General features: G+C 39.8%; 1 protein-coding gene across 4 annotated transcripts in view; it reads left to right on the top strand.

Moving 5' to 3' along the window:
- Positions 1-24,530, top strand: part of NFATC1 (nuclear factor of activated T cells 1) — a 119,853-nt gene extending 95,323 nt beyond the window's left edge. For 3 of the 4 annotated variants that reach the window (XM_084282826.1, XM_084282824.1, XM_084282822.1), the window contains one exon: positions 21,950-24,530. In XM_084282826.1, coding sequence (XP_084138952.1) covers positions 21,950-21,952 — 3 coding nt within the window. In that variant the 3' untranslated portion in view covers positions 21,953-24,530. The remainder of the gene's footprint in view (positions 1-21,949) is intronic. The other variant, XM_084282823.1, reaches the window with a different exon arrangement.
- Positions 24,531-25,156: the final 626 nt, after the last annotated feature.

The following is a 25,156-nucleotide window of genomic DNA, read 5'->3' as shown; positions in this document are numbered from 1 at the left end:
ATAAAGTGTGTATATATATGTGTTCACATATGCACACACCAATATATGTAATGAGATGTAAGATCTAGTACACTAGTTCTTTTGCTTATTTGAAGTTGTGGTGGGCGAGAGTTGTGGTAAATCACTTCTACTCACGACAATTCTCTGAAAATCCTGCAGGTGTCTGTTGAGATAAACTTCCTAGAAACATGAGGTTAAGTGGAGAAGCTCATCTTATGGGTCTTCAGTTGTGTTCAGTTTCTTTACTGAAATGCCTGTTACAGCTCTGAAATCTGGCTCCATTCTGTTGCATGCCTCTGAGCTGCAGTTGTCACTGTTGCTGAATGATTTTCAGGCATCTGAACATTTGTTATCCGGCTATTCTTTTGGAAAATTGAAGGAGCTGATAAAGATGATCTCTTCTCTCTTAGATGGCTTTTTTTTTTCCAGTCCTAGCTGTGACAATTCTTGTGCTCCACCATGTTCTAAGTTGTTCACTTGAGGGCTTTCACCTCCTTGTGTCTGCATTAGCCATTAACAACTTATCCAGGCAGCTTCTCCACGTAGTAATATGTCTTTAGGTTAGTGGTACTGGGAGGCTCAATGTGCTTCTCAGTCTAAAATGTCTATATGTGAAATTGTCATATAGAAAGAGCTTAGCAGAGAAACTGGTCCTGTTTTTTTCTTTTCAATCTTGCTTCTTTTGTTTCTTTTGAGAAATTTCCCCAATTTATTAGCTATTAATACAGTTGTTAATACTGTTAATACAGACTATACATTTTGCCTTTGGGTCCTGCTAATCAAAGGCCTTCCTGAAGTTGCTAGAATTTATGCGGCCTAGTGCAAGACTACACTTTTTGCATCAGTGGTTGAACAAGGCAGCAACAACTGCTTCAAAGAATTTTCAAGGAGGTCTCCCACTGTTTTCAGAAACCCAGGTTACACCTTTGCAGGTCAGACAAACACTGCTACAGTCTGTTTAAACCATAGACTAAAACCTGGACATACTGTATCACATCACCACTTGGCATGAACATGTAAAGCTCCATTGTTGTCAGACAAGATGGGCTGATTTCCACTCTATTGAGCATATAGCCAGAATTATGGAGGTAAAGGTGACTGTCTCCTTTGCAGAAGGTTTAGACTTACATTTTTGCAATCCAATATCCCAAATATTTCACAGTAAGTAATGGTAAAGTAAAATACTAAAGTAGAACCAGTAATGCTGAAATTGAGGAATAAGGTTTACCAGAAAACATGCTAATGTGACAGAATCTTTTTGCATTATTTTAATAGCTAGTTTAAAAATACAGAAATAGCTGCAACCCTGCAACTCTCAGCTGCTTTAGTTGATTGCTTGTTTTCTGATGAGAAATCACTGAGTAGGTTCATGCTTGCTGTCCGAGTCAGATCTGTGTGATGAGACTCCAGGACTCGCAGTCAAGGTGGGGGCTCTGCATGGGGCTGCTCTGGGACAAGAACTTAGCACAGTTAGATGACTGAGACCTTTTGTGGCAAGTGCAATATGTGTATATAAATTTTCTCTACTTGGGGAACATACTAAAAATATGGAAGCTTTCTCATGACACTGTAGCATGATTAACACACATTTGAAAGTTTCAGACTTAGAGTATAACTGTGAAACTACCTGGTGGTGTAACTAGAACGAAAGAAGGCTTGAGAAAAAGAGAAATGAGAGAAAGGTTAAATATAACATCCCCATTAAAAAAAAGAAAAAAAAAAAAGAGCAAAGATGAATTTTGGAAGAAGAGGGGAAAAGGTGAGTGTGGGTGTGAGAGAGAAGAGTTTGTCTAAAACTGAAATAGTACAAATGAGTAGTAGTTAGCCCAGGATTTGACTGCCACAGGAAAGTATATCTGAAGAATACTGCATTTTGCCTCAAAATAGTTTACGTGTAGGGAAAAATAAAAGGAGAAAATGAAATAAGCAATGTGCTTATTGTCTTTAGGAAGGTTAAATGAAACCTAAATAAAAGAGCTTTCATGAATGGTTAATTGATATACCCAAGGATAAACATGAATCACCTTTGCCTTGGCCCTGCTACATTTATGCAATGGGGACTAATAATCCTACAATAATGGCAAATGTGCACATTTTAAAAGTAGATGAAGTTGCCTGTTCATCTGTCTAAGGAGAGTGTGTATCTGTTACTGCCCAAGTTAGAAGAGCCAATTTGTTTGTCCATATTGATCTGCAGTGAGATTATTGCACTGCATAGAGATGGGAGGTTTCAGTGGCCCATCTCCACTGGGGAAGTATTTCCTTGGGAGTTATTTCCACACTGTATTGCCAGGTTTTCTAAGGAGTAGGGAAAGGGCTTCAACATTACCACTGGATGGAGAGAGCTCCTGTAGACAGCCCCCAAAAAGTCAGAAATAAGGTAAAATAGAAGGTGGTAGGGGGTACTACTTGAGTAAATAGAGCTATATCACCTGAACTCAGTGAGAATTTTTTGTATCAGTTTAAGACTTCTCTTACAATATAACAGGGCATTCATTAAAAATAAGAGAAAAACAGAGACTGTTCATTGGCTCTTCCCCAATAGAAATTATGCAGAAAAAGTAATATTGCAGGAAGGAGTAGAAGTGATTGGCCTTTGACAAGGCACAGAAGGATTTTTAGAGGTTCATTTTCAAGGTTATATGATTGAAGAGTAAAACAGGAAATCCCCTTACTTTGCAACTTTAGAAAGATGGCATTCAAATTACATTCAGGACGTGATCCAAATGCCATGATTTTTTTTTCCATCATCTCCAATGGATTTTCTAAAACAGGATGTGTTAAATCAGGGGAAATAATAAGAGAGTAACAAGTAAATTAACAGAAGATTCACAACACATTATGAATCACAGTGTGAAAGAATCAATTAGAGTCAGATAGTTAACCACGTAGTAGCAAAAAAAAAAAAAAAAAAAAAAAAAAAAGAGTAGTTGTAACTAGAAAAAAAAATGAACATCTGCTGAAGTTTCCAAAGCTATATTTAATATTAACTTGGGAAAAACACCTGGACTGAATGGTGTCTCATCAAAAATTTGTAAGTGTTTCCAGACCAAAATCACTCATATACTTACAAAAAATAAAATCATCTGCTCAACTGAAAAAGAAAACTCCTCTCTCAGCTCTTCTCTAGCACTGAGTTTCACTTAGGGGAATATCACCATTTTAAACCGGAGAAGCAACAAAGTGCAACTGTTGATGCAGAAGTGTTTTGTTGATTGTTAAGATCTAGTACCTGAGGTCTCTGTCCATCTGGCTGCTGCAAAATGCATGCTCTGTCCGCACTAGTTTGCTGCAACAGGGCCTGCCCTTGTATAACAGATTAGCTAGTAGGGTAGACTTTATTATTTTAAGGACTATTACGGATTCAAGCACTCAACACAAAATAGAGTATGAAAAGTAAATAGACTTTTGATTGCGCTGCAGGATTTTCTTTTAAGAAAACTACAAATGGATGAAACATTTCTTTAGCTGTTAGATGAGGGTTGGACTAGATGATCTTAGAGGTCTTTTCCAACCTGAATGATTCTATGATTCTATGAATATTCAGAAAAAGAAACTGCTTTTGAAATTGGAAACAGAAACTTAGTCTCCTGTATTTTAGTCAGGAAGGTGGTAGGACTTCAGATATAGGACTACCTGCATCTGATTGTGTGAGCTGTAACCTTAAAAACTTTCAGTCAGACAGTTAGACGTCAGCCAGCCATATATCTGATGCTTCAGGGGCTAAATCTGTGGTTTCACTGATGATGAAATCTGGCTTTCTTCAGCAATCAACATACTTTCTGTGCTGTCAGTTAAGAGCTTGTTTCATGGAGGAGCTGGCAGATTCATCTGACTTCAAATGAGGCTGTATCGTGCTTTCAGTTGTGCATGGTCCCCTGAACTATCTCGTCCGCTGCCTCCTTGTAACTCTTTTCTGAAATGTCAGTGTTCAGAAAGTTGTCCAAAGACAGATTTAAATTTCATATGAAAACCTTTTATTGAGGGGAAACACCACTATAGGTAGAAAACCCCACAGCTTGACACACTAAAATGATTGCAAGAATTCCTTTAAGATGTCTATGTATGAATATTTCTCATAGCATGAAAAGGATGTCTAGATTGTACATTGCTGCTGCAAAATGAAAATCTTAGAGTGGAAGAACTTTCAGTTATTCTTGATAGAGACTACTACAGTAAGTAAGCATAGATTCATTGTGACGTAGTGCATCTGCACTGATTTCTATGTGTTCAGAACCTAAACTCTTTAAGGATGAATGTAGAGATAATTCTTCAAGCTACATCCTCACTTGAGATTACTCCGCTTTTAAGTGCAAGCAAACATTTCTGTGTATCTTTTTCTCTTCCTCTACAGACTTGTATTTGTATTATGTATCTGTATCTCACATGCCAGTGGAAATCAGTAAAGGAAATTGATTTGTATGAATGGACTTCATAAATTTCATGGTATACCAATAATGAAAACATGGTTTGCAGAATAAGAAACAGTGGGGCTTTTCCAAATATTTTAATCATTGGCTGTGATCAGTGGCATAAAATGAACTGTTCTTTCCTGTGTCTAAAGTCCAAGCTGTGTTACATGTAGCTATGTGATGTTCTTTCCAGTGTCACGTCAGTAAATAATTGTAATGCTGCTCTTGAGTCTCTGACCTTCACTGTGGTTGCCCTTTCTTGAACAAAAGCTGAGAATGATAACAGATTATCTCTTTCTGTGATCTGACCTAGTCTAGTCTATATGAATCATACTCCAACTTATTCCTTAAGTTTACCATAAATATGCTACCACATGAGCATTTGTAATATAGCACAGCTGTAAAAGTGTTTAAAACAGGATTAGGTGGTACATCATATTTTTTAACTTCTTCTACTTTGGTAGAAATATAAATTCCCTTTTTTTGTATTGTTGAGTGATTTTTTTTTTGGTAAAAAAATATTTTTAAATGGTTCAGGTTTTACGAGTTTAGGCTAGAATGTTCTTTAGTCTGTCTAAACTTGGCCACTTTGTATAATTCCAGTTATTATTTCCTGAAGATGAACCAGGAACGATTTGTGTTTTAAGGAGCCTCTTACAGGAATAGGAAGAATCATGTAGCTTAACATCATCTTGTTTTAGCAAATTAAAATTGTCAGTTGAGCTGTGTACTCAACCTAAGCAAGTGGATGAAGGATTTTTAGGCCTAGAGACATGTTATAAAAACTACAACAAGAAAAAACATGCTACCAAAACCTTATGGGTGTTTTTTCACTATTACTTAGGAACAGGCTAGGGTTCTGGGATCAAACTGTACCAGCACACATATGCATTAAAGCCAACATACTGAAGTAAACACAGAAATGTTGTCTCCCTGTGATAGTCTTCTGAGAGTTAGAAGTCTCCTGATATCAGAGAAACTGTATATGCTTTAAAAGTTATGAAAAATGAATAGAACAGATCTACTTGCCTTTTTTGTACATCAAAATGAAAACATTTTAAATAATGGTTAGTCGATAATCAGCCATATAGCTTGTTTTCAATACAGTAACTGATTCTTTCCTGCCAACCCATCAGACCTGTTCACTGTGTTTTTGTAGATGTGTTTCACATAGCTGCCTGTGTTTAGTAAGAACTTGATGCAAAGCCCATTACATTCAGTAGGAGTTCTTCTGTGCTTTTTGGATCAGATTCCTATTTTCGGTCAACAGAACTTTTCACTTAGTGCTCTTAAAAAAGTCCTATGCAGAAAAAAATATGTATATATTCATGAAAATCTCTAATACTTGGTGAAAATTTTTGGGCCCCAAAGTAGATGTAGGCACAAGTTATAGTTTCTAGAGTGATGATAAAAGATTGTTAAATTAGTATGTAAAGGTTAACAACACTTAGACTAATTTGAAATGCTATCAGTATTGTTTATGCAGTGTGACCAACTTGCAGAGATTTAAAGAACCCCCACTGAGTTCTCTGGTTGTTTGGGTGTGCTAATATTTAAAGCAATGTTTGTGTTGGTTACATGGCGTAGGCCAAAGGGATCTCGAGGAGCACTATGCTCTCACAAACTGAATACAGGGAAGTATATTTTGGGTGAATCCACCACATGCGTTTGTATCCCACTTTATACCAGTAGGAAAAAGAAATTTCTCTCCTGGAGTAACTTGTTACTAAGCAGTTGTTTCACAACAATGTCTGGCAAATAATTTAACAGTTCTGCCCAGGCTTTTGCAGTGGTGCTGAGGCCAGGAGTCGTGTTTTCATCTGTTCATTGTAGCACAGGTCCATTTGTGCTATTTTGGAGGTCTCTTGACTTGCTGTACTCATTTGCGTTGCAGTCCATAATGAAACAATGACAACACTGCACCATGCGTTCTCCATGGAAAATGGGTTAACTCCAACAATTTTCCACTTTCTGTAATGTTTCTTTCTGATCTGAGGGCCTTCTTTATGTGTTCAAGGCTTTCTATTGCAACTATACATAGATAGCCATGACAAAGAGAGAGCATGAAAGCTTCTAGTGCAGGACATTCATCCTTACTTATCTGGCCCTCAGAGACATTAGCTAATCGAGGCACGATACTCCATACAATAGGACAAGTGCTGTAAAGCTACCTCTGTTATCCCAGTGGACGTGAAGACTTATCATTCCCATGGCTGTTTTACAGGGTTTGTTTTGTTCTGACAACAACATCCACAGCCTACAGTACTATCGACTCTTAACAATGAATCTGATGCTGGCTATGTGTGTTATCAGCTCCCTAATAACTGTCTTTTTTTTTTTTTATTATTTTTTTCTTCTTTCCCACCCCATTTGTGAGAATTTGTCCCCTGGAGCTCTTCTCTATCAGGCCCATGCAGCTGCTGTTATTTTAGATATGGCAGGAAGTAGGTACCGGAAAACAGCAAGGGCTCACAGCACTCAGAAAAAAATATAGAAATTCCTCTGATTTACCCAAGGCTCTGGCTCCAATCAAAGCCAGTTAAAAAAAAAAAAAAAAAAAAAAAAGGCAAAGAGGTGTGGGGGGAAGGCCCAAGCAGACAACCATGTCTGGACTGCCTGTGCCAGAAATGAATGTTTTAGCCATCACCATCTGCAGGGTGCTGGTACACGACCTGGCTGTGCAGCTCATGAGGTGCTTGCTGGCAGCAGTGTTGCACCTGGCTGGTGCTGCAGAAGTGGAGCTGGCACATGGGCAGTCCTGTGCCCACCAGCGTTGTTGCCAGCACCCTCCTCCGCCAGCAGAGAACCCTCTCTTGCCTCCCCAGGGACTCACATTTCTAAAAACCTTGGCTGTTTCTGTGTTCTCCCTGCTTGCGTCCCATGTGCACATAAAGCAGATTGGTTTACCCCTTCGTTCAGCGTGCTCCCATAAATGCATTTAGCAGCACTTAGGAAAGAGCGTCAGCCAAAGATACTGATGGAAAGTCACTAGAGCAAAAAACTTACATCACTACTACTATTATTATGACTAGTAGTAGGTAGTAGTAGTAGTATAATTGTAAAGCTCAGATGGGATATTTCTTAACTGCTAAGCAATGACATTTCTAGATGCTTTGAATACCTTCACTTTTCAGTCAGGGTAACACTGAAGAGTACTTCCAAAAGAAAAACAAAAGAAGTAACAATAAATGAAAAACACCTCCAAATGTTTCAGTTCAGCAAGTGGTTTAGAAAAAAAAGACAGCACTGCCATCACCACCCCACACGTAAAGACATACACGGAAAAGATGCTACCTTTAGAACTGGTTTTAATAAAGAAATCTTCCTCTTTGACACAGCAGATAAAGAGGAAGATGTCCGCCCACAGACATCTCACACCATTAGCAATCTAGTTAACATCTGTAAATGTTTTAGGGAAAGAAATTACACTTTGAGACATTTCATTTTTAATTACAGTCTCCAGATTGGATTTGTTAGAGCAGGGAAATGTATCCCATAGCGACTGATGTCAATAGCAAGCAGTCCCTAAAGCCAGCCAGGATTGGGAAAGCCATGCTGTTTGCTGCTCTTGGCACTGCTCCCTGCTTTCACAATGTCAAACTTAGAACCGCCTTTATATGCACTTTCCATTTTTTTTTCCACAGTAGCTGTTGCCAGCAAGCTGTAAACTACCGTATATCACTCAGATTTAAGAACCTAAACTTTAAAACAAATTAAACTCTTGTTGACATTGTAATAAAAATCAGAATCGAACTGAACAGCTCAGTAAAACTGCACTTCAATTATTTTATGGATTTAAGATTGTTTTCTAGGATTCCCAGACTCCCAATACAGCAAAGTTATTTCCTCTTGGCAGATGGCTGGAAAAAAAAATCATTGAATGGATAAAATTATGTGGCAGACACTAGGTTGAAGCCTAAAGGGAGGAAATGGTGTCTCCCCAGCACCTGTAAATATTTGCTCTGTGTCTTGACCAGAAGAGCCTTTCGTCCATGCTTTGGAAAAAAAGGAAAAAAAAAATCAACGTATTTATTTTGTGAGTTTTTAAGAAAATAGAATTTTCATCTGTCAAAATCCGGTTCCTAACTAGGTGTTTATGTGGTTTTGAATGAGAACAGCAAATACAGGTCTGATCCACCCTTCAGAAGCTTGTCCAAATGCAGGTAAATGCATGCAGCGTACGAGTGCTCCCAGTTGCAAGCCTCTAGTTATCTTTTATCTCCCTACTTAGCAGTTAATGTTGGATATTCTTTCTATAATTTTTTTTCCTATTGTGTAAAATGGAAACAGAGGTTTCCATCCGATTAAATGCCAGGTTTCCATTCTTTATAATGGAAATTCCATTCTTTTAACTCGAAACAGTTTGGAATGAAAGTATTTCAGAAATGTGTGTAGACGGAAGCTACTGGAGATAATAATTTGTTTCATGTAACTGTTTTACAAAAGGTGTGGTGTGCTAGAAAGGCTGTTGTGTGGAGCAAACAACGATCAGCTCGTGCAGCCTTTCATCAAGACCTTTGCTGCAGTTAACTTTTTTTTCTTTCATTTCATTGGTGAAATGTCCTTGACTGTCCTAGGGCACCAACCTCAGAAGTGTTGCATTCCCAGAGACTTAAGTGAAAAATGAGCACGCTCAGGACCTTGCTGGCTGCTGTCACCAGGTTGTGTCTGAATACTCAGACAACTTGTACACATCTGCATGCCCACAGCTAAGTCTCAGGGTCCACGTGTTCTGGCTGAACTCCCCCGGGGATCAGCCTGTCTGCCTGAGCCATGTGTAGTCGTCTGGGCTTTCCAATGGCTCCCTGCATTCAGCTCCTGGTCTTTCACCTGAACTGAATTAACATTCTGATGTAAGCAGCTAGCTTTCTCCATTGTAGCATTAATCAATTTTTTAAGCTACTCTTGAAGTTAAAGCTCATCTGCTTATATTGCTGCCTGGAGCACCTCTCAAAACGCAGGCCAAACTCCTACTGAAGTTGTGATGTGCTGCCAGATCGCAGCCCTGGCCTGTGGAGTGCTGTCACCTCTCAGCTATCAAGAAGCAAGGTTTTTAAGAGTCCAAGTGCTCAAAAAGAGGCAGAAAAGAAGTCTGTCACACATTGCAAGTGGTTGTTCAGAAAATGCAGTACAAGTATGTCAAATAAAACTGGAGGTCATTACAGGTGCTTGAGAGTGAAGCAAGAGCTCTCAACATAACTTTCTCAGGTGCCTTTCTCCCGCTTATGCAGTGCCAGTCCCTGGGCCATGGGTTTTGTGCACCTCATTCTTGGGGCAGAACAAATTTCCTCTCTAGTGGAGAGCACTGATGTCTACACAGATTTTATATCAAGAGTTCAGTTGCAAAGGGGAAAGTTTCTCCTATCTGCAATTCTTACTCTACTTTTGCAGCCATGTCTGGTGTTTTTTCTGCTGATGTTGCTCTGTCAGTCCAGTCTAAGGAGCCAGAATGCAGGTTAACACAGCATGTGGGAGAGAGGAGGAGAGGAAAAGATATTTTGCTGTGTTTGCAGCTCTGTCACACTGGGAGCACGTGCAAATAAGAGTATTCTTCCAGCTGCTCTAATTTGAGCCACTTGCTACAGGTGGTTTTAGCATCCAAGGAGTATGGGAGTCCAGCAGCTGCCTGATTGTGGTACTTTTCATACCTACATCTCGTGTGCTGAGGAGAACACCTAATAACACCCAGATGGTGGTTTCCCCACTGTGGCTTAGAACTGTCTGGGGCTGCCCCAGGCCCCACTTGCATTGAGGGGTTTTGACTGCAGCTCCACTAAATCAACCTTTGGGTCAAACCCTCCCAGTCAAACTGGAAAATGGTGAGAATTTTATCAAGAAAAGATCTTCGCCTTAGAGTTACTAATGAGGTGTAAAACTGGTGCAAGAGTAGCATTAAACACCACCAATGCTCGTCTCCAGAGAGCCATGACAGAAAGGATGTGTATTCCTTTTTGAGCTGTAGCTTTCTTCAGCAACAGATGCTGCTATGGTTAAAATAAAAACCTGTGGCATTATCTACAGCTCATGTTATGGTGGTGGCCAAATCATAAGGCCACAGACAAATTTATCACATGGCGATTTGCCTGCTTCATTTCTTTAGCAGCCTGTTCATAGCCACGCATGCAGATTCACAGAGCTGACCCTTACTTCTGTGCCCACTACTGAGGAGAAGCAGCTGTGTTCCTTCACCTGAGGATTTCCCACAGCTAGCTCGTCAAACATGTCTTTGTCTTAAAAATTTCATCAGCTCCACCCGGCCTTCCTCTTCCATCAAGCAGTTTGTGGCTGCTCAGTGAGTCATCTCGCAGCCATAATTTTATCTTCCTGAGCAAAAAGCCCTGTGAGCTAGGGGTTAAAAAAACAAAGCTCAGCCTTTGCCACAAGCTAGGTGGGAATGTGACCTAACCTGGTTTCAAGGCATTTCCCACTGCCCCCCAGAGCAACACATAGGCACACCATAGATTATATAAACAGTGACATCCCAGTGTTGTCTCTGCATTGGTGGCCTCTCTGCTAAAAGGTAAAAATAACGATCTTGATGTTGATCTTTTCATCTTGGCATTGATCTTTTCTTCATGCATTTTGAGGTTTGCTGATGAAAAGGGTTGTAAAGGAAGGAGGCGTTAGTGATGGCAATGTTAACAGGGCAAGAGTCCATAGAGTCCAGTTCAAAAAAAAAAAAAAAAACAAAAAAACACCACCAAACACCCTCCTTAGTCAGAGAGAGATCAGATAAACCCATTATTATCTTTTAACTTGTCTCCAGGACATTCCCAGAGTTGAGGCCCAATGCTACTCCCACTTACTGATGTCCATCAGATTTGGGGCTGATTCAGAGGAAGCAGAGCTGCCTGTAGTCTCTGTTCTCTGCTGTGGAAAGAAAAGGGTGCTCAGCAAATGCTCATGCATGACCCCGAGGTGCTTCATCCTTCCACCCAGTTATTATTTCTTTACTTTATTTGATATGCCTAGCTGCACATGAGCTGTTTTGTTTTTTGGTGGTGGTGCTGTTTTTTTAAGCAGTAGTGCAAAGTGGCTCATTTTGGAGGATTCCAGATGATCACTAGTGGCCACACTATTATTACACACAGTCGATTAAAGAGCATACATGCACATCCCATTGATTTGATTTAGAACTCACAACAGCTTCAGTAATGTGCAATTACAAGAAACTTAATGACCCCTTTATATTGAATGCAACTTCTGTGGCACCTAATATGCTTTGATGAATTGCTCATTATGTGCAATGTTGGAAGAGCTTCTAAAAAGATTAATAATTGTATAATCGATACAGAAATTCAGTCTTATTTGGCTTTTTTTTAAACTCTGAAATCAATAAATCAGAGGGATTTTGGATTCTCTCTTGCTCCCCATTTTCCTCATGAAACCCCAGATTATTTTTTTTCTAAAGCTACTCTATCACTTCTCCTGCATGTGGAGAAACCCCTTCCTTCTGAAACCTAGAAATAAAAATCAGTTCTTTTCTCAGCCTTACTCTCTTCATCTGTCTTTGTAGCACCGAGACAGGAGATTTCTTGATAAATGCTATAAGCTAGAATGAAAGTATTTTTCTCAGTGCATAATCTAGATGTAAAACGGAAATGCTAGAGATTGTAAATTAACCCAGAAATGGCGAGATAGGTACTTTCAGGTGTCTCACTACTTCAGCTGCCCCGTTCTTTGTCTCAAGCTGTGGCATAAGCTGTGTGTGCCCGATGCCCTCACTGTCAAGGAGCAAGGAGACACAGAGCAGCTGTGTGCCAGGGGCCAGCACCAAGCTGAGCACCACGCTTTTGTAAGAGACGGGTGAAGAGGATGCGGGCCAGGCTGTGGGGTGGGTTCCACTTTCCAGGAGATAGCAAGTAGGGGAAAATCCTCTAGTTTAGACATAGTCTGCTAATGGCTTCCTCACCATTACTCTTCCCCTTATTTTTCTCCCTGCCCCCAGATGCTGAACAATTTGTCCCCTGTGGATAGGTCTAGGCCAAAAGAGGATTGGTGGATTTTGTCCAGAAGGGCTGGTCCATGCCTGTTGGAGGCCCCTCCAACAGGGAAGGAAGCTCTCTGCTAGCAGCCTGCTGAAACAGGCTCAGAGCTGCATACTAGGGTCTCACAGCACTGCTTTACTGTTGGGAACTAAACTGGAAAGTAATGCTGATTGTGATGATCAGTTTGCATTACTGTATCTCGTATGGTGGGGGCAAATTTCTGTTGTCTCTAGCAAAATACTGCATGCTCTTCCTTATTCCTTCCTTACTTGTACCCACAAAGCTTCCAGCAACACTGACCTCTGTTTTTGGCTGCTTTAGGTAGTATTTGTGTAGTTCTTCTGTTGTATGGAAAATTTGTGTAAAACGTGAAGTATGTCTGCTCGGTATCCCTTACAGAAGCTCTTAGGAACGTAAACACATAATTTTGGTTAAAATGTGGTTTATTTGTGTGTTGCCCAGCCCTCCCTTCATGATGTGTGTATGTGCGTATCAAATCTGGCTTGAATCATATTGAGGCAGGTCCTGCAGCCTCTGCACAGTCCAGATCACAGAAGCTCCAGGCAAGGTTCACCTCAGTAAGGGCTACTGAAAATTCCCTCTTGACTCTTTGATTCTTTGGTGTAAAATCTAAACTGTGTGAGCACAGTCATCCTGGGACCTAAAATAAAAACCAGATAAGGTTTAGACCCCATAGTGTTGGGAATCACCACGACTCTGCTGATTCCTGTACTAATTCTCAGCAGTCAGGGATTCAATCCTAAGTGTCTGCAGAAAAGAAGATGCAGAACATTCCCAGGGTTGCACATGGGAGGGATGAATACAAATCTAGGAGTTCTGGTGTGGTAGGATGGAACTCATTTAGTCTGGGCTCCTAGTCAAGATCCCCAGTTAAATTACTGCCACACAGTGCTGTCATCGCACTACAGTGAGGAACCTTTCCTATTAGCCCTCTGCAGAGCAGCCACTGTGGGAGATTTCGCATTACTTTGGAGTTACTGAGCTAAATAAGGCAAAGGATAGAGCAGGTAGGAAAATGACTCCATATTAATGGCTGTCATGCACAACAATAACCTTCATCCTGCCAAGCCTACATTTGTATGGGAGGATCATGTTTTATTAAAACCTGCTACTTGTTGTCACTCACTTGCTCCACTGTCCTCTTCGTTGTCTCCAAAAATAGCATGCCCTGTGGTGGTGGCTTTTTATGATTAAACAGATAAAAATAATTTTAAGGTTTTAACACATCCAGGACACCTGAGGTAATATAAGATCTGACTTCTTTATGGAACGTGTGAAGTTATATTTTCCATTGCTTCACAAGACTTGTTTTGTTTGGTTTTTAATTCAGTAAGCTATAATATGATCTATAGTTTCGCATTACCAACTGGCATCTCAGGAATTTGTATCACTACTTTCTTTTCTTATTCATAGCATAATACTAGCTTTGAAAAAAAAAATTCTCTAAGCCAGCCCTCATGTAATAAGTCTATGTTGTTTGTTGCATCTTTTATATGCAAAAAGAGCTGCTTTTTATTAGTAGTGGGAAAGTAGGTACCAAGATAAAAACTGTAGGATTTTACTCATATGATGGAACTTCAGAAGCTTCATTTCTTTTGTCAGTGCAAATGGGTCTGTATTTAGCCATTTTTTCTTTAAATAAAACCTATACATGGAGATAAAGGAAAACATTTTTCCTTCTGTATTTCTACTTCCTCTCTTCTTTTGTGAATTTGAATTCCTTTTCAGCATGGTAACATGTGGCATTTAATCTGAAAGAAAATACATACAAAAACACAGAAGCTTGATGGAACAAGAAGTGCCATCACTTTTGGAATAATCTGAGGGCAGTGATTATAGGCAGCAAAGTGAACATCATACTATGCAGTATTGCTACAGATTAGTTCAGTGTTAGTGTCAACTCTTAAACTCACTACAGAGTTATCTTTCCATATATGTTGAATATTCATATTCAGAATAGTCACAGCATGTTCAGAGCTGTACCAAATGGAGAGGAAAATATGGTCCCCACTCCAAGATGCTCGCGGCCAATGAGCTATTGAAGGTCATGGAAGTTCAGGGCACTTAGGGGTATGTATGTCTGCACTGTATAGTGATGTACATGGAGTTGTACCAATGTAAGGCTTTGGAGTTGTACCTGGGAGTTGTACCAATGTAAGGCTTGACCAGTGCTAATGAGTTGTGTTGAAAAGCAAAAATGATGGGCAAAACTGAGTCAGTTTTGTTTCCAGGACTGCTGCTCTTTTCTGAAGGTTGCTCAGATGTGACACACAGCCATGTAATTTGGCTAGGGCCAGAGCATGGAGTTCAAACATGGCACCACATTGCTTGCATAGTTATACCCATTTGAATGATGAAATGTATTATCAGGACACAGCAAAATTCACACAGGCTTTTCACACATGTATCTTGAAAGATACAGCTGGTATTATTTGTATTTTCCATGACACATGCAACAGTCAGAACAGGTTGCTTTTGTTCCTTTTTGGTGAGAGAGCATTACAGCATCTGAACTTTTTGCTTCAGTTCAGCTGCATCACAGAGACAATGGTCCATAGTGGTCACAGGTGGACAAGAAGTAACAAGGTTGGTCAGTCACTTGTGAAAAAAAAAGATTGGCATGGACCTGAAGACACAGATGAGTTGGGACATGCTCTGTGGCTGTTCCTATCAAGGAAATCAAAAACCATCCCGAGTGAAGAATGCCTTCACAGCACCGAGCAGACACCATTGCTATTTATATAGGAAGAAGGACACATGCTCGTTCAATTAATCACAAGATGTTTGCACTGCTCAAAACCTTTCAGTGTCTTTTTGCTGCAGCTTTATCACAGTCCTTAAAGAAGAATGCAATGTAGAATAGTAAAACTCTCCTGATCAACATGAGCTTTCAGGCTTTTCCACTGAAAAACTCCATTGGACTTCTCCCAGTCACCCAACAGCCTCTTGATGACTCCTGCACAGCACTGCCAGGGTGGGCAGGAGACAGATGTGAGGATGGCAGTGCATATGGCTTGAAGCAGGGCAGGTCACTTGAAATGCACACATCTGTGTGGTGCTGGAGAACTGTGAGAGTAGAGGTAACCCAGTTATGTCTTAGCATGGGACTGTATTGATAATATCAGTCCACGTCTTCATTCTTAGCAGACAAAAGAAGACCCCAGGAGCTTCATTTAGTTTCTCATATTGTGTCTCTGTCATTTACTTATACTTATGCAGATGATTTCATTGACATAAATGCTCCTTGCCCAAGAAAGAGCTCAGTGCGTTTACTTATTTATTTTGAACACAGGTGAAGTGTGCCACTGAAAAGGAGCACAACAGTAAATACAACTCACAACACCAGTACTCATTCTCATTTAACAGACCTCTCTGGGACACTGCAAAAGAGGATTGAAGCTAGTGGGAAGATGGTCATTGACTTCCACAGACTTTGGTGTGTGATGTGTGAAGAGACAGTCTTAAACAGGACAAAATTAGGGTCTTAATTAGAAAAGGAGGGAGAAATAATGGGTGAAACTGGAAGATCTATATTAGCATCAGTCTCTCTTCCAGAAACCTCTCAACATTAATTAAAAGGTGTTCTATTGTTTTGCATTAAAAGCTTATGTGAATAGAGAGCAGACAGTCAGTGGAGGGCCTGCTTCTTGTCTAAATTGGGTTTAAACCTGCCTGGCACCATGGGAGCTGCAGAAAAGTGTCACTGGACCAGAGGCCATGCCTTTAGACCAGTTCCAAGAGAGGCCAGCGCCTCAGCATTTTTCTCTGGAGTATGGTAGAAGAGTGTCCATGGCGTGACAAACTCACTGACTCTGTCATAGTAGGTATGTTTCCGTGTAAGTATGCTGGTGGTTTCACAGTGCAGAATCTCGAGAGTGCAGGCAGAGGGGTGACACTGTTAGCAAGGTTCACAGAAATAGGATGTGTTTTCAGAGTGCCGTGGTTCCCTCCTAAAATTGTAGGCGCAGCTCTTTCCAATTGTGATTTTGATCACGGCTCTCAGCTCACCTCCCATTTTTTCAGACTCTTGAGAACATGTGCCTTGAGGAATATGAAGTGTAATATTGCTATGAAGCTATGTCTTCCAGGCTCCTGTAGCTGTGTGGCCTGGGGGCTCTGTGTAGCCCCCAGAGTTCACCAGTTGAGGTGAACCGTTCTTGTGCCTTTTCCTCACTTCTTGCACCTCTGACCTGATAAATTCCTTGATTTGAGTGGGATTGGTATCTGAGCTGGAATGCAGAACTTAGTCTCAAAAGAACAGTTATTTTATTAAAACAAAAGGCCATAATGTTATCCATGTTCTAATTAGTCATCAGGTAAAAGGAGAGCAGAAATCTGCAGAAATTTAAACTTTTGCCAGTTTATAGAATCCTTGTGTAGCCACCAAACATTAAAAATATTTCATTTCCTATGAAGTTCACATCTATATACGGAATCTGCACTTGTTCAAATATATCTGTTTCATGCAGGAACTCAAACTGTTTCATCGGTGAGACACTGATTTTGCTAATTAATGAAGCAAAAATTTCCATTGCAAAAGGGCATCTTAAAGCAAAATTAAATACAAGAAAGAAAAAAAAACCTCCCTATTAAACTAAAATGTGGTGTAACAGCTCACCACATCCTGCTACTGTGGCATCTGCTGTTTAGCAAAGGAAAGGTTCCGCTTTCAGACGCCTTGACAGGTAGAGAGGTCACGTGTTACCTGCATTTCTCAGCACTATTACTTCTTGAGTTTATGTCAGTGGAAAAGCTGAACTTGATGATGGAAAATATAAGTTGAGGGAGGACATTGTGGGGAACTGTAGGTGTTAGCTATAAAAGCAACAATGCCCCCCTTTCCCAAAGCCAGCAGAAAAACAGGAAAAAAAAAATGTGATGACAAAACTGCTGTAAATCATTGTAATCAGCTGTTTGATCTGATAGGGATGACCCTGTTGTTTTAAGGGACATGTTAGGCTAATCTAGGCATCGAAAATTAAACATTTTGCATGCTATTCCAGATCTGCTGCTAAGCTGTATGTAGGGCCTCCAGTGAGTCATGTAATTCTCTGGGTCTCATCTTCCTATCTATAAAACAGGTCTGTATGAATACTCATTTTCTGTTGTTTTAAAGATGGGTGTAAAGCATCTGCTATCTTTCTTTGAAAAATGTTACACTCATCCCAAACACAGCTACTCCTAGAATAGTATGTAAATGGACATATATCCAAGCAGACGCTGAATCAAACACCATGGTTTGTTTTAGAAATAAAACTCAAACCCAGGACAAAACACTGCTTGCACTGAATACTGCTCTTCTCTACCACACACACAATCCTGTTGTAGCAACAGGTTTGTAAGCCAAAACTGGACCATTAAAGACAGCAATTAGTTGACTCACCTTGATTTTTAATAAATATTTTGTTAGTAGGGAGAAAAATAAGGGAAAGATTATTTATTATAAGAATCAGAAGAAAAATAAGAGAAAAATATTCATTATTTTCTTTGCATCAGCAATATCTTTTACTTCTCTGGCGTGTTCTGCATCAGTCCTACAGGACCAAGCAGAGCCCTAAGGATATCGGGGGAAGGGGTGTGATGGATGGCAAAAGAAGTGCTGAACAGGGAGCAATCAGCTTGTTCACATGACATGTGAATGAAGCCATCAAGAAACAAATTTAAAATGAGAAAGTACTGTTTCCACCAACACATCCTTCAACTGGAACCTATCAAATCCATTGCTGCAGAAACCATGAAGGCCAGAACAGGTTTTCAAGGTTACTAGAGAATTGCACGGAAGAAAATCCACTGAAATCCATGGAAGAAAGTCCACTAAAAACAAGGACTCAGACCTCTTGCTCTTGAAGCCCTCCAGCAGTCAGGAGGTATAGGGTGTATTAGAGGAAGCATCACTGAAGGTTTGCCTGGTGCCTGTGGTCTTTCCTGAAGAATTGCCTACTTGTCAGAGATGTGGCAGTGGTACAGACGGATATACAGAACCCTTCGATAGAGCCATTTTTCAATAACAAAATTTGTAATTTGCTTTTGGCAAGGATAATCTTGGGTCAACCTACTACAAGAGCGTTCAATGTTTTTGTTCCAGCAAACAGCAAAGAAAGCAAAGAAAAAGAAGTTTCAGGTCAAACAAAACATTACATTTGATCTAAAACAAAACATTAACATCCAGCAATGTTAATAGACTTTGGAATATGAAAAGAAGCAAATTTTCCAGAAATTTGAAATAAAAATGTTGATGTTAAAGACATTTCTTTCTCTATACTGAGCTATTTGAGAAATGTAATTCACATTTTCATGTCATTTTAACAGATCCAAAACTGCATTTTCCACCCCACGTCCATTTCTCAGACCTGGAGGGAGAGGGGAATGTCTTCATGGGAACACTTGGATGTGTATCTGGATGGGGCTGGGCACATGTCTTTAGCTGAGCCCAGCAAGTGTCATACAGGTCACTTCACCTCAGCACTTGCCCACGTGTGCCTGATGCCCGGTGTCTGTCAGTTCCCACCCGCCAGAGGGTTTTCCTTCCAGTTTCAGGTGCCTTTGGTGGGCAGCATGGGAAAGCCCGCTCGCAGCGCAGTTCCCCTTTCAGCTCTCATATTCAGCACTCTCTGTAAAGCAGTCTGCCTCTACAATATCAGCTGCCTTACTGGATTGTATATTGCCCCACCTGGGACTTCTGCTTGCACCTTGTCTCTCTGTCTTTTTTTTTTCCACTACCCTATTGGGAATTTTTGCATCTTCAGCATAGTGGCAGGTAAAGTGGGAGAAACGACAGTGAAATAGGAACCTGTGTCTGAGCCATGTTGCCTGTGAGCCACTGTGGGTGAAACAGGTGTTTGGCATCCTCTTGGCTATTTTGACCCCATTTGATTGTGAGATTTGGTGGCAATGGATGCACCTTGGTTGAGGCTCAGTTCTGATATTGTGTAGTGACTGCTGTTGAACAGTTGTCAGATGTTGCTACATGAAGACACCAAACTCAACTCAAGATAGCAGAAATCAACCTCTGTTAAGAATTAACATATAATTAAAATGAGCAATAAAGCCAAGGGTCTAACCTGTGTCCTGTTGGAGTCAGTAATTGTGAGTAGTTTCAGCTGGTAACAGATTTGTCTGGCTGCTCAGAGCTGGAGAGTGCATGGGCAAAGGACCATGATGGAGCCAAAGGACAATGACGAAGCCAAGGCAGGTGGGTTCCCAGCTGAAAAGAAAAGTCACATCATTTCTAGGGTACGTCATGTTTCCTACAGTGCTTGAGTGACAGAGGATTCATCTGAGGGTACCGGGTGGTGCTGGAGAAGACAGCCTCTGAGTTCCTAAGCTGATTCTGGTGATGGACCTTTTGATCTTAGACCTTCATGTCACCAAGTTGCTTCCAAAATACTTTTTCTAAATGCTTTAATAGGGGAAACCTTGTGCTGTTGGGCTGGGGGATGTCACATTTGGAAATTTTACTGAACAAACCAAATTAGAGTACCTCAGCTTATGACCTAGCATTACCCTGAGATCTGAGATACCTGAGTACTAAAGTTGACTGTGATGGGAAGCTCCTATGCTTTTCCACCTGCCTGTCCTCATCTGTGAAGCAGTGGTGATGCTTATATCCACATGGTACAGAAGAACTATAAAGATTTGTTATCTAATGTTTCTAAGCACTGCATATACAAAGTCTGATGATTGCCTTGAGTAGTGTCTTAATTCTGTTTGTGTAAGAGAAACTTGGAGGCAAAGTTAGCAAAACTGGAACGCTGGCTGGCCCCTATGAGGATTTGTCCTCATTGTCACACTCAACACAAAGATACTACTGTGAGATTTGCTGCATGCGCAGTGTTGCTTTGAGAAGTTTATTAAATAAACTGTCTTTTCAAAAGCATCATAGAACAATCATCCCACAGAAAAAGTATACTGTTTGGATTCAAGGTAGAGATTCAATTCAGGAAGCTGTCCCAAGTCTTGCAGCACATGCATAGTGTAGCATTTCTTGCCATGTTCAGATGTATGCAAGGCAGTCTTTGTCACAGAGCAAGGCTTGTTGCTTAAATTTGTTTCCATTCTTCAGGATTATTAAAGATAAATTCTACAGCACCCTTAAGAGAAAGAACTGCTTTGTCTTCACATCTCAATTCCATTACTGCTCTTAGTTTACTGCCATAAATAGGTAGTAACAAATGCACTTGGTATTTCTTTTCTGAAGTGTGGCACTGGTAAAAGTGGTTGCTGTGGCCAGGACCTGTGACACAAATCCTGACTGATTCATGTGCTACAAGTACAAAATGGGTAATGGGTCTACAGAAAATAAATTAATAAAATAACACTTAATTGTTTCAGGAAGTTGATTTTAGGCAGTCTTGGTCTTTTCCAGTAAACACGTGGAGTTATCTGGATGGCTGTGAACAGCCGCCCACAAGGAAAGGAAAACTCGGGCTTTTCCATGGCACTTCCATGACGTGGGCATGTGTTTCCCACTCCCAGCAGCTTTCACTCAGAAGTGGTGATAGCACTACTGATGGTATTTTGTCTATCTTCATGTAAATCAGGTGGTGGTGGTTGCTGCAGGGAGGTGGGGTGGAAATAAAAGGGATGTTGTGTAGCCTACTGTAGATGGCCTTTGCCAGGTTCAGTCATTTCCTGTCCATCTGCCAAAAATCACAAGCTGATAAATGGACATAATTTGAGTGTGGGAAACAGTATTTCTTGATGAGCTACAGGGGAGGGGGAAAAGAATGAAAGAAGATTCACGAATAAAGAAAACAACACTTTATCAATGGAGATGCAGTCTGACTGGCTGATGCTGCCTTGTTTATTCTTTTCTCTGACTCTTGACGAGGGTTTTCACTTGCTTGTCCCTCCCACCTGTCTGTGCAGATAGGAGCAAAAAGACCGCATGTCCATGTGTGTTGATCACTATGAAAGGAGAGTATGTGTTTATACATGTCATCAGCTATGGAGAATGGGCAAGCACACATCAGTTTCTTCTCCCTCTCTCTCTCTCGCACTCACTCAATTTCAGCCTACAGTGGGAAAAAAATCAGCATGTGAAATCATACTGTATCTAGGCATTGCAGCTTCAAATACCCAGTTCAGTGGCTGGCAGCTTTGTGCCATTAGCACATACCATGGCTAACATACTTTCCAAAGGACTCTTTTTATGGAAGGGGTAGATTATTCTAAGATTTCCTGTGATACTCTTTACTTTATATTCCAGAGCCAGTACTAGAGCAAATGAAATGTTTTATCTGTAACTGACTGAAAATGTTAAATATGTTTGATGCAATCAAGGATCCAGGATGCTGCTGTTTTTGTGATGTCTGGTTTTACACAATGTTTAGCATGTTAATAACCTTGGTTAATCCTGCTGTTTTGCACTGTGATCCGCCTTTACTAGATATCTTGTGATGCTTAATGTTCAGAGCTGCACTGAAACTGTCGAATCAATGCAGGTTTGGGAGGGGCTGTACTGAAGAGACCCTCCTGCAGCAGTGTGATGCTAATCGATTCCTTTTTTCTTGTGTTCTTTCTTTACAGTAAATGAAATTATAAGGAATGACCTTTCCAGTACCAGTGTCCATTCATAGCTTTCAATATGGGCCTCTTATGAAATCCACACACGCTTTTGACTTAGATGGCATGTCAGCTTGAGTGCAGAGATACCGAATAAACTGAAGACCACTCCGATCTTCCACCTTACTGAATGTCAGGAACTGAAGATTTACCTCTTGCTTACAAAGAAGTAGGTCCTCAACTTCAGCTGATGAAATAGCTTCTTTAAAGAAAATCATCTCAAAAGAAAGAGGAGGGAGTACACTCCAAGATGGCGCATTTCGTGGGACAAAACTAGGAAACGCATCAAAATCTGAGTGCTTCTTCCCAATGCTGATCTTTTCGCCATGGCACCGCTGGAATACAGCCCTGGAAGTGCCTTATTTGACCAGGTTGTGGCATCAGGGCATTTGTAATAAGCTTTGAATTTGTTACCATGAAAAGTGTTGGTAGGTGCAGAAACTATAGAGCTTACATTCTGGAGAATTATATTGGGAAAAAAATAAACAAAACATAAGACTGTGCAGCCAAGTAGGGAGTGAAATCCCTATCCAGTAAGACGTGCTTATGAATTCCAGAATTTCTTCAGCTTTTCTTCGCTGTAATGTACAGCCTATTGCCTTATTCTTAGTGCATTTCAAAAGCCTCTTGATTTGTCATCATCTCAGCTTTCTTTTGCATATTGTCTTTATTACGTGCTAATGAATCATAGGATTGTTAGTAGTAGCATGTTAAGATTTTGATTTAAACTGCCTTCAGTCATAGCACAAGTGAGTTGAATAGCACAAAATAAAAAAGGTTGATGGACAAAAAATTGAAATCTATCTATTACATGATAGATGAATGTGTATGCATGTACATACATACTAGTATATATGCATATATTTATATATGACAAATAATATAGATGATTGCCTAGTGAGGGCACTGAATTTAGCAATAATTTCAATTTCTGAGAATGCATTTCAGATCCACAACAAATATTTCAGCTACTTCTTTTTAGGGTTTGTTGAAACTAAAGCAGGTATGCATTTTCTTTCCTCATGCAGTTAAGCAAGCACTTTAGATAGGCAAGAAGGATGCATACAAGATACATGTTATTTACCAAATGGCAAATTATTAGTTAAAATAACTGTAAATACCATTATGGAAGAGTGTAAAATATTTGTTCAGTTATAATATTATTATTCCGCAGAAGCCTTATAACTCTCTGCTACATGTATGAAAAGAATATTACCAAAAAACCACGAAGGTTTAATATGCAGCGCTGTATAGTGTGTTTTCAGATTAGCTAATGTTTCTGGAGCTACAAATAGGCATGTAGTGTAGCCTCTAACATTGTATTTTTTACAATCAACTGCTTATTATATAACTAGCAACAACCTATTTCGTATAACCAAAAAATAAAAATAAAAACAAAAATAAATGAAATAGCATGAATTAAATTAAAGATGTTTAACATTAATATTGTGCCTTAGGAATCTGTGCCCCCTTCTGGAAATATACCTGAACTACACCTCCGTGCTGGGGTGACTCGTTAACCGTAATGCAATGAATATTGAACAGGTTTCACAAAAAGGTGAAATCCTCCTAAGCATTTTAAAACATTATTCTGTATAATTATGTCTTACTTTCTTTAGAAAATAAAAATGAAAGCCATATTTGTCACATTTGCACATTACTGTGAAGACATGAGAATATAATATGGCTATATGTACATAATATGCTGTTATTCGTCCTTATAATAGTCTGTTACTCCTCACCTGTTTACTCCCAGTTATTTACCCTGTATTTAGCATTGTAGACGTTGCATGAAACATTTCTTATAGATTGCCATATGAAAAGTAAAAAGCTTGACAGATGTCAGCTTGACTTGTAGCTAGAAAATAGTTCCAATAAAGCAAAATGTTTTGCTGGAAGCTAGTCTTAGAGTGGTTCATTTTATGTTATCTTGACAAATCTTCCTTTCTCATATAAAATATGCAATTTTACGTTATATACATATATATTATAAATATATATCTCCATCTCTTCTATTTGAAACTGTTTGCATCCTGCTGCATCCTGCTAATATAACCATCTTAGCATGGAAGTAAAGCCTCTTTTCAACAGACTCTTCTTTATTCCCTTGCATTTAAAGACATCGCTGCCAAGGAGAGAAAATGATATATGATATAATCATCAGTTTTTATTCTCTCAGTATTTGAGAAGTGTCAACAAAGTGTGTGTGGAGGAATGGTTATGCCAAAGTATTTTTTATTCACATGCATAAATACCTTGGGTGAGGCTTTTATGATACAAGACAACACACACACAGACACACCCTACACAATGTTTGCATTTCAGCAATAACTTTAGCAAGGTTTTCAACTGTATGGTTTGGATATGTTGCATCTCTGCATCTCCTTCGTCTTCATTTTTATTTTCCTCTTTAAGCTATATTGGAAAAAAAAAAAAAAAAAAAAAAAAATGTTACTTTTAAGCCTGGATAATGGAAGATTATGCATCTCTGTTATATGTATTCATAAAATAAAAATGAAAGCAGAAATATTTCCAGTATGAGACTGCTATCTTGTTTTTGTACGTGTGTTATGGTTGTTGCTCTCAGTTTATGAAAATTGTGTTCATCGACCTTTTTTGAAAAAAAAGCAAAACAAAGAAGCCACAACACTCTGAACTTAAGTGTAGCCCTTTTAGCTATGTTCAAAAGTACTTTTGTCGTGGATGATTCTGACTGTGAAAAAGAACACTTCGGATGAATTTTAAATGATAAAACGAGATACCTTATTAATCATGCAACAAAGTATTTGTGTCTGTATAGGTTGCTTGGACAATGTCTTTTTCTCTCCCTTAACTATTTCTGAAATGTGTGGATTGCTAAGGGTAAGCTTTGGACCTGTGGTCTTCAGTGCAGTGTCTACAAGAGACATTTTTGTTTGTCTGGAGGCTTTTGTAGCCCTGTGACAGGAGGGCTGCCCACAGACTGGCAGGAGGGGATGACTTGCCGTGACATGAATATGATCGGTACGATGAATGCTGCTCTCTGAGTCCCCCTCTGCTCCAAAGAAGAAGGGGTAACAGAAGGGTGTCAACTTAGTCAAAGCTGGGCTGAATGTACATCTGAGTTTCTCATCACCTCGTCAGGTGGTGCATTTGTATGTACCGACATATGACACCTGATTGGCCAAATTA

This window comes from Netta rufina (assembly GCF_964035555.1).
Source record: "Netta rufina genome assembly, chromosome: 2".
NCBI classification, from domain to species: domain Eukaryota; kingdom Metazoa; phylum Chordata; class Aves; order Anseriformes; family Anatidae; genus Netta; species Netta rufina.
Note: the sequence above shows the minus strand (reverse complement) of the source record. Positions and strands in the feature narration are given on the sequence as shown.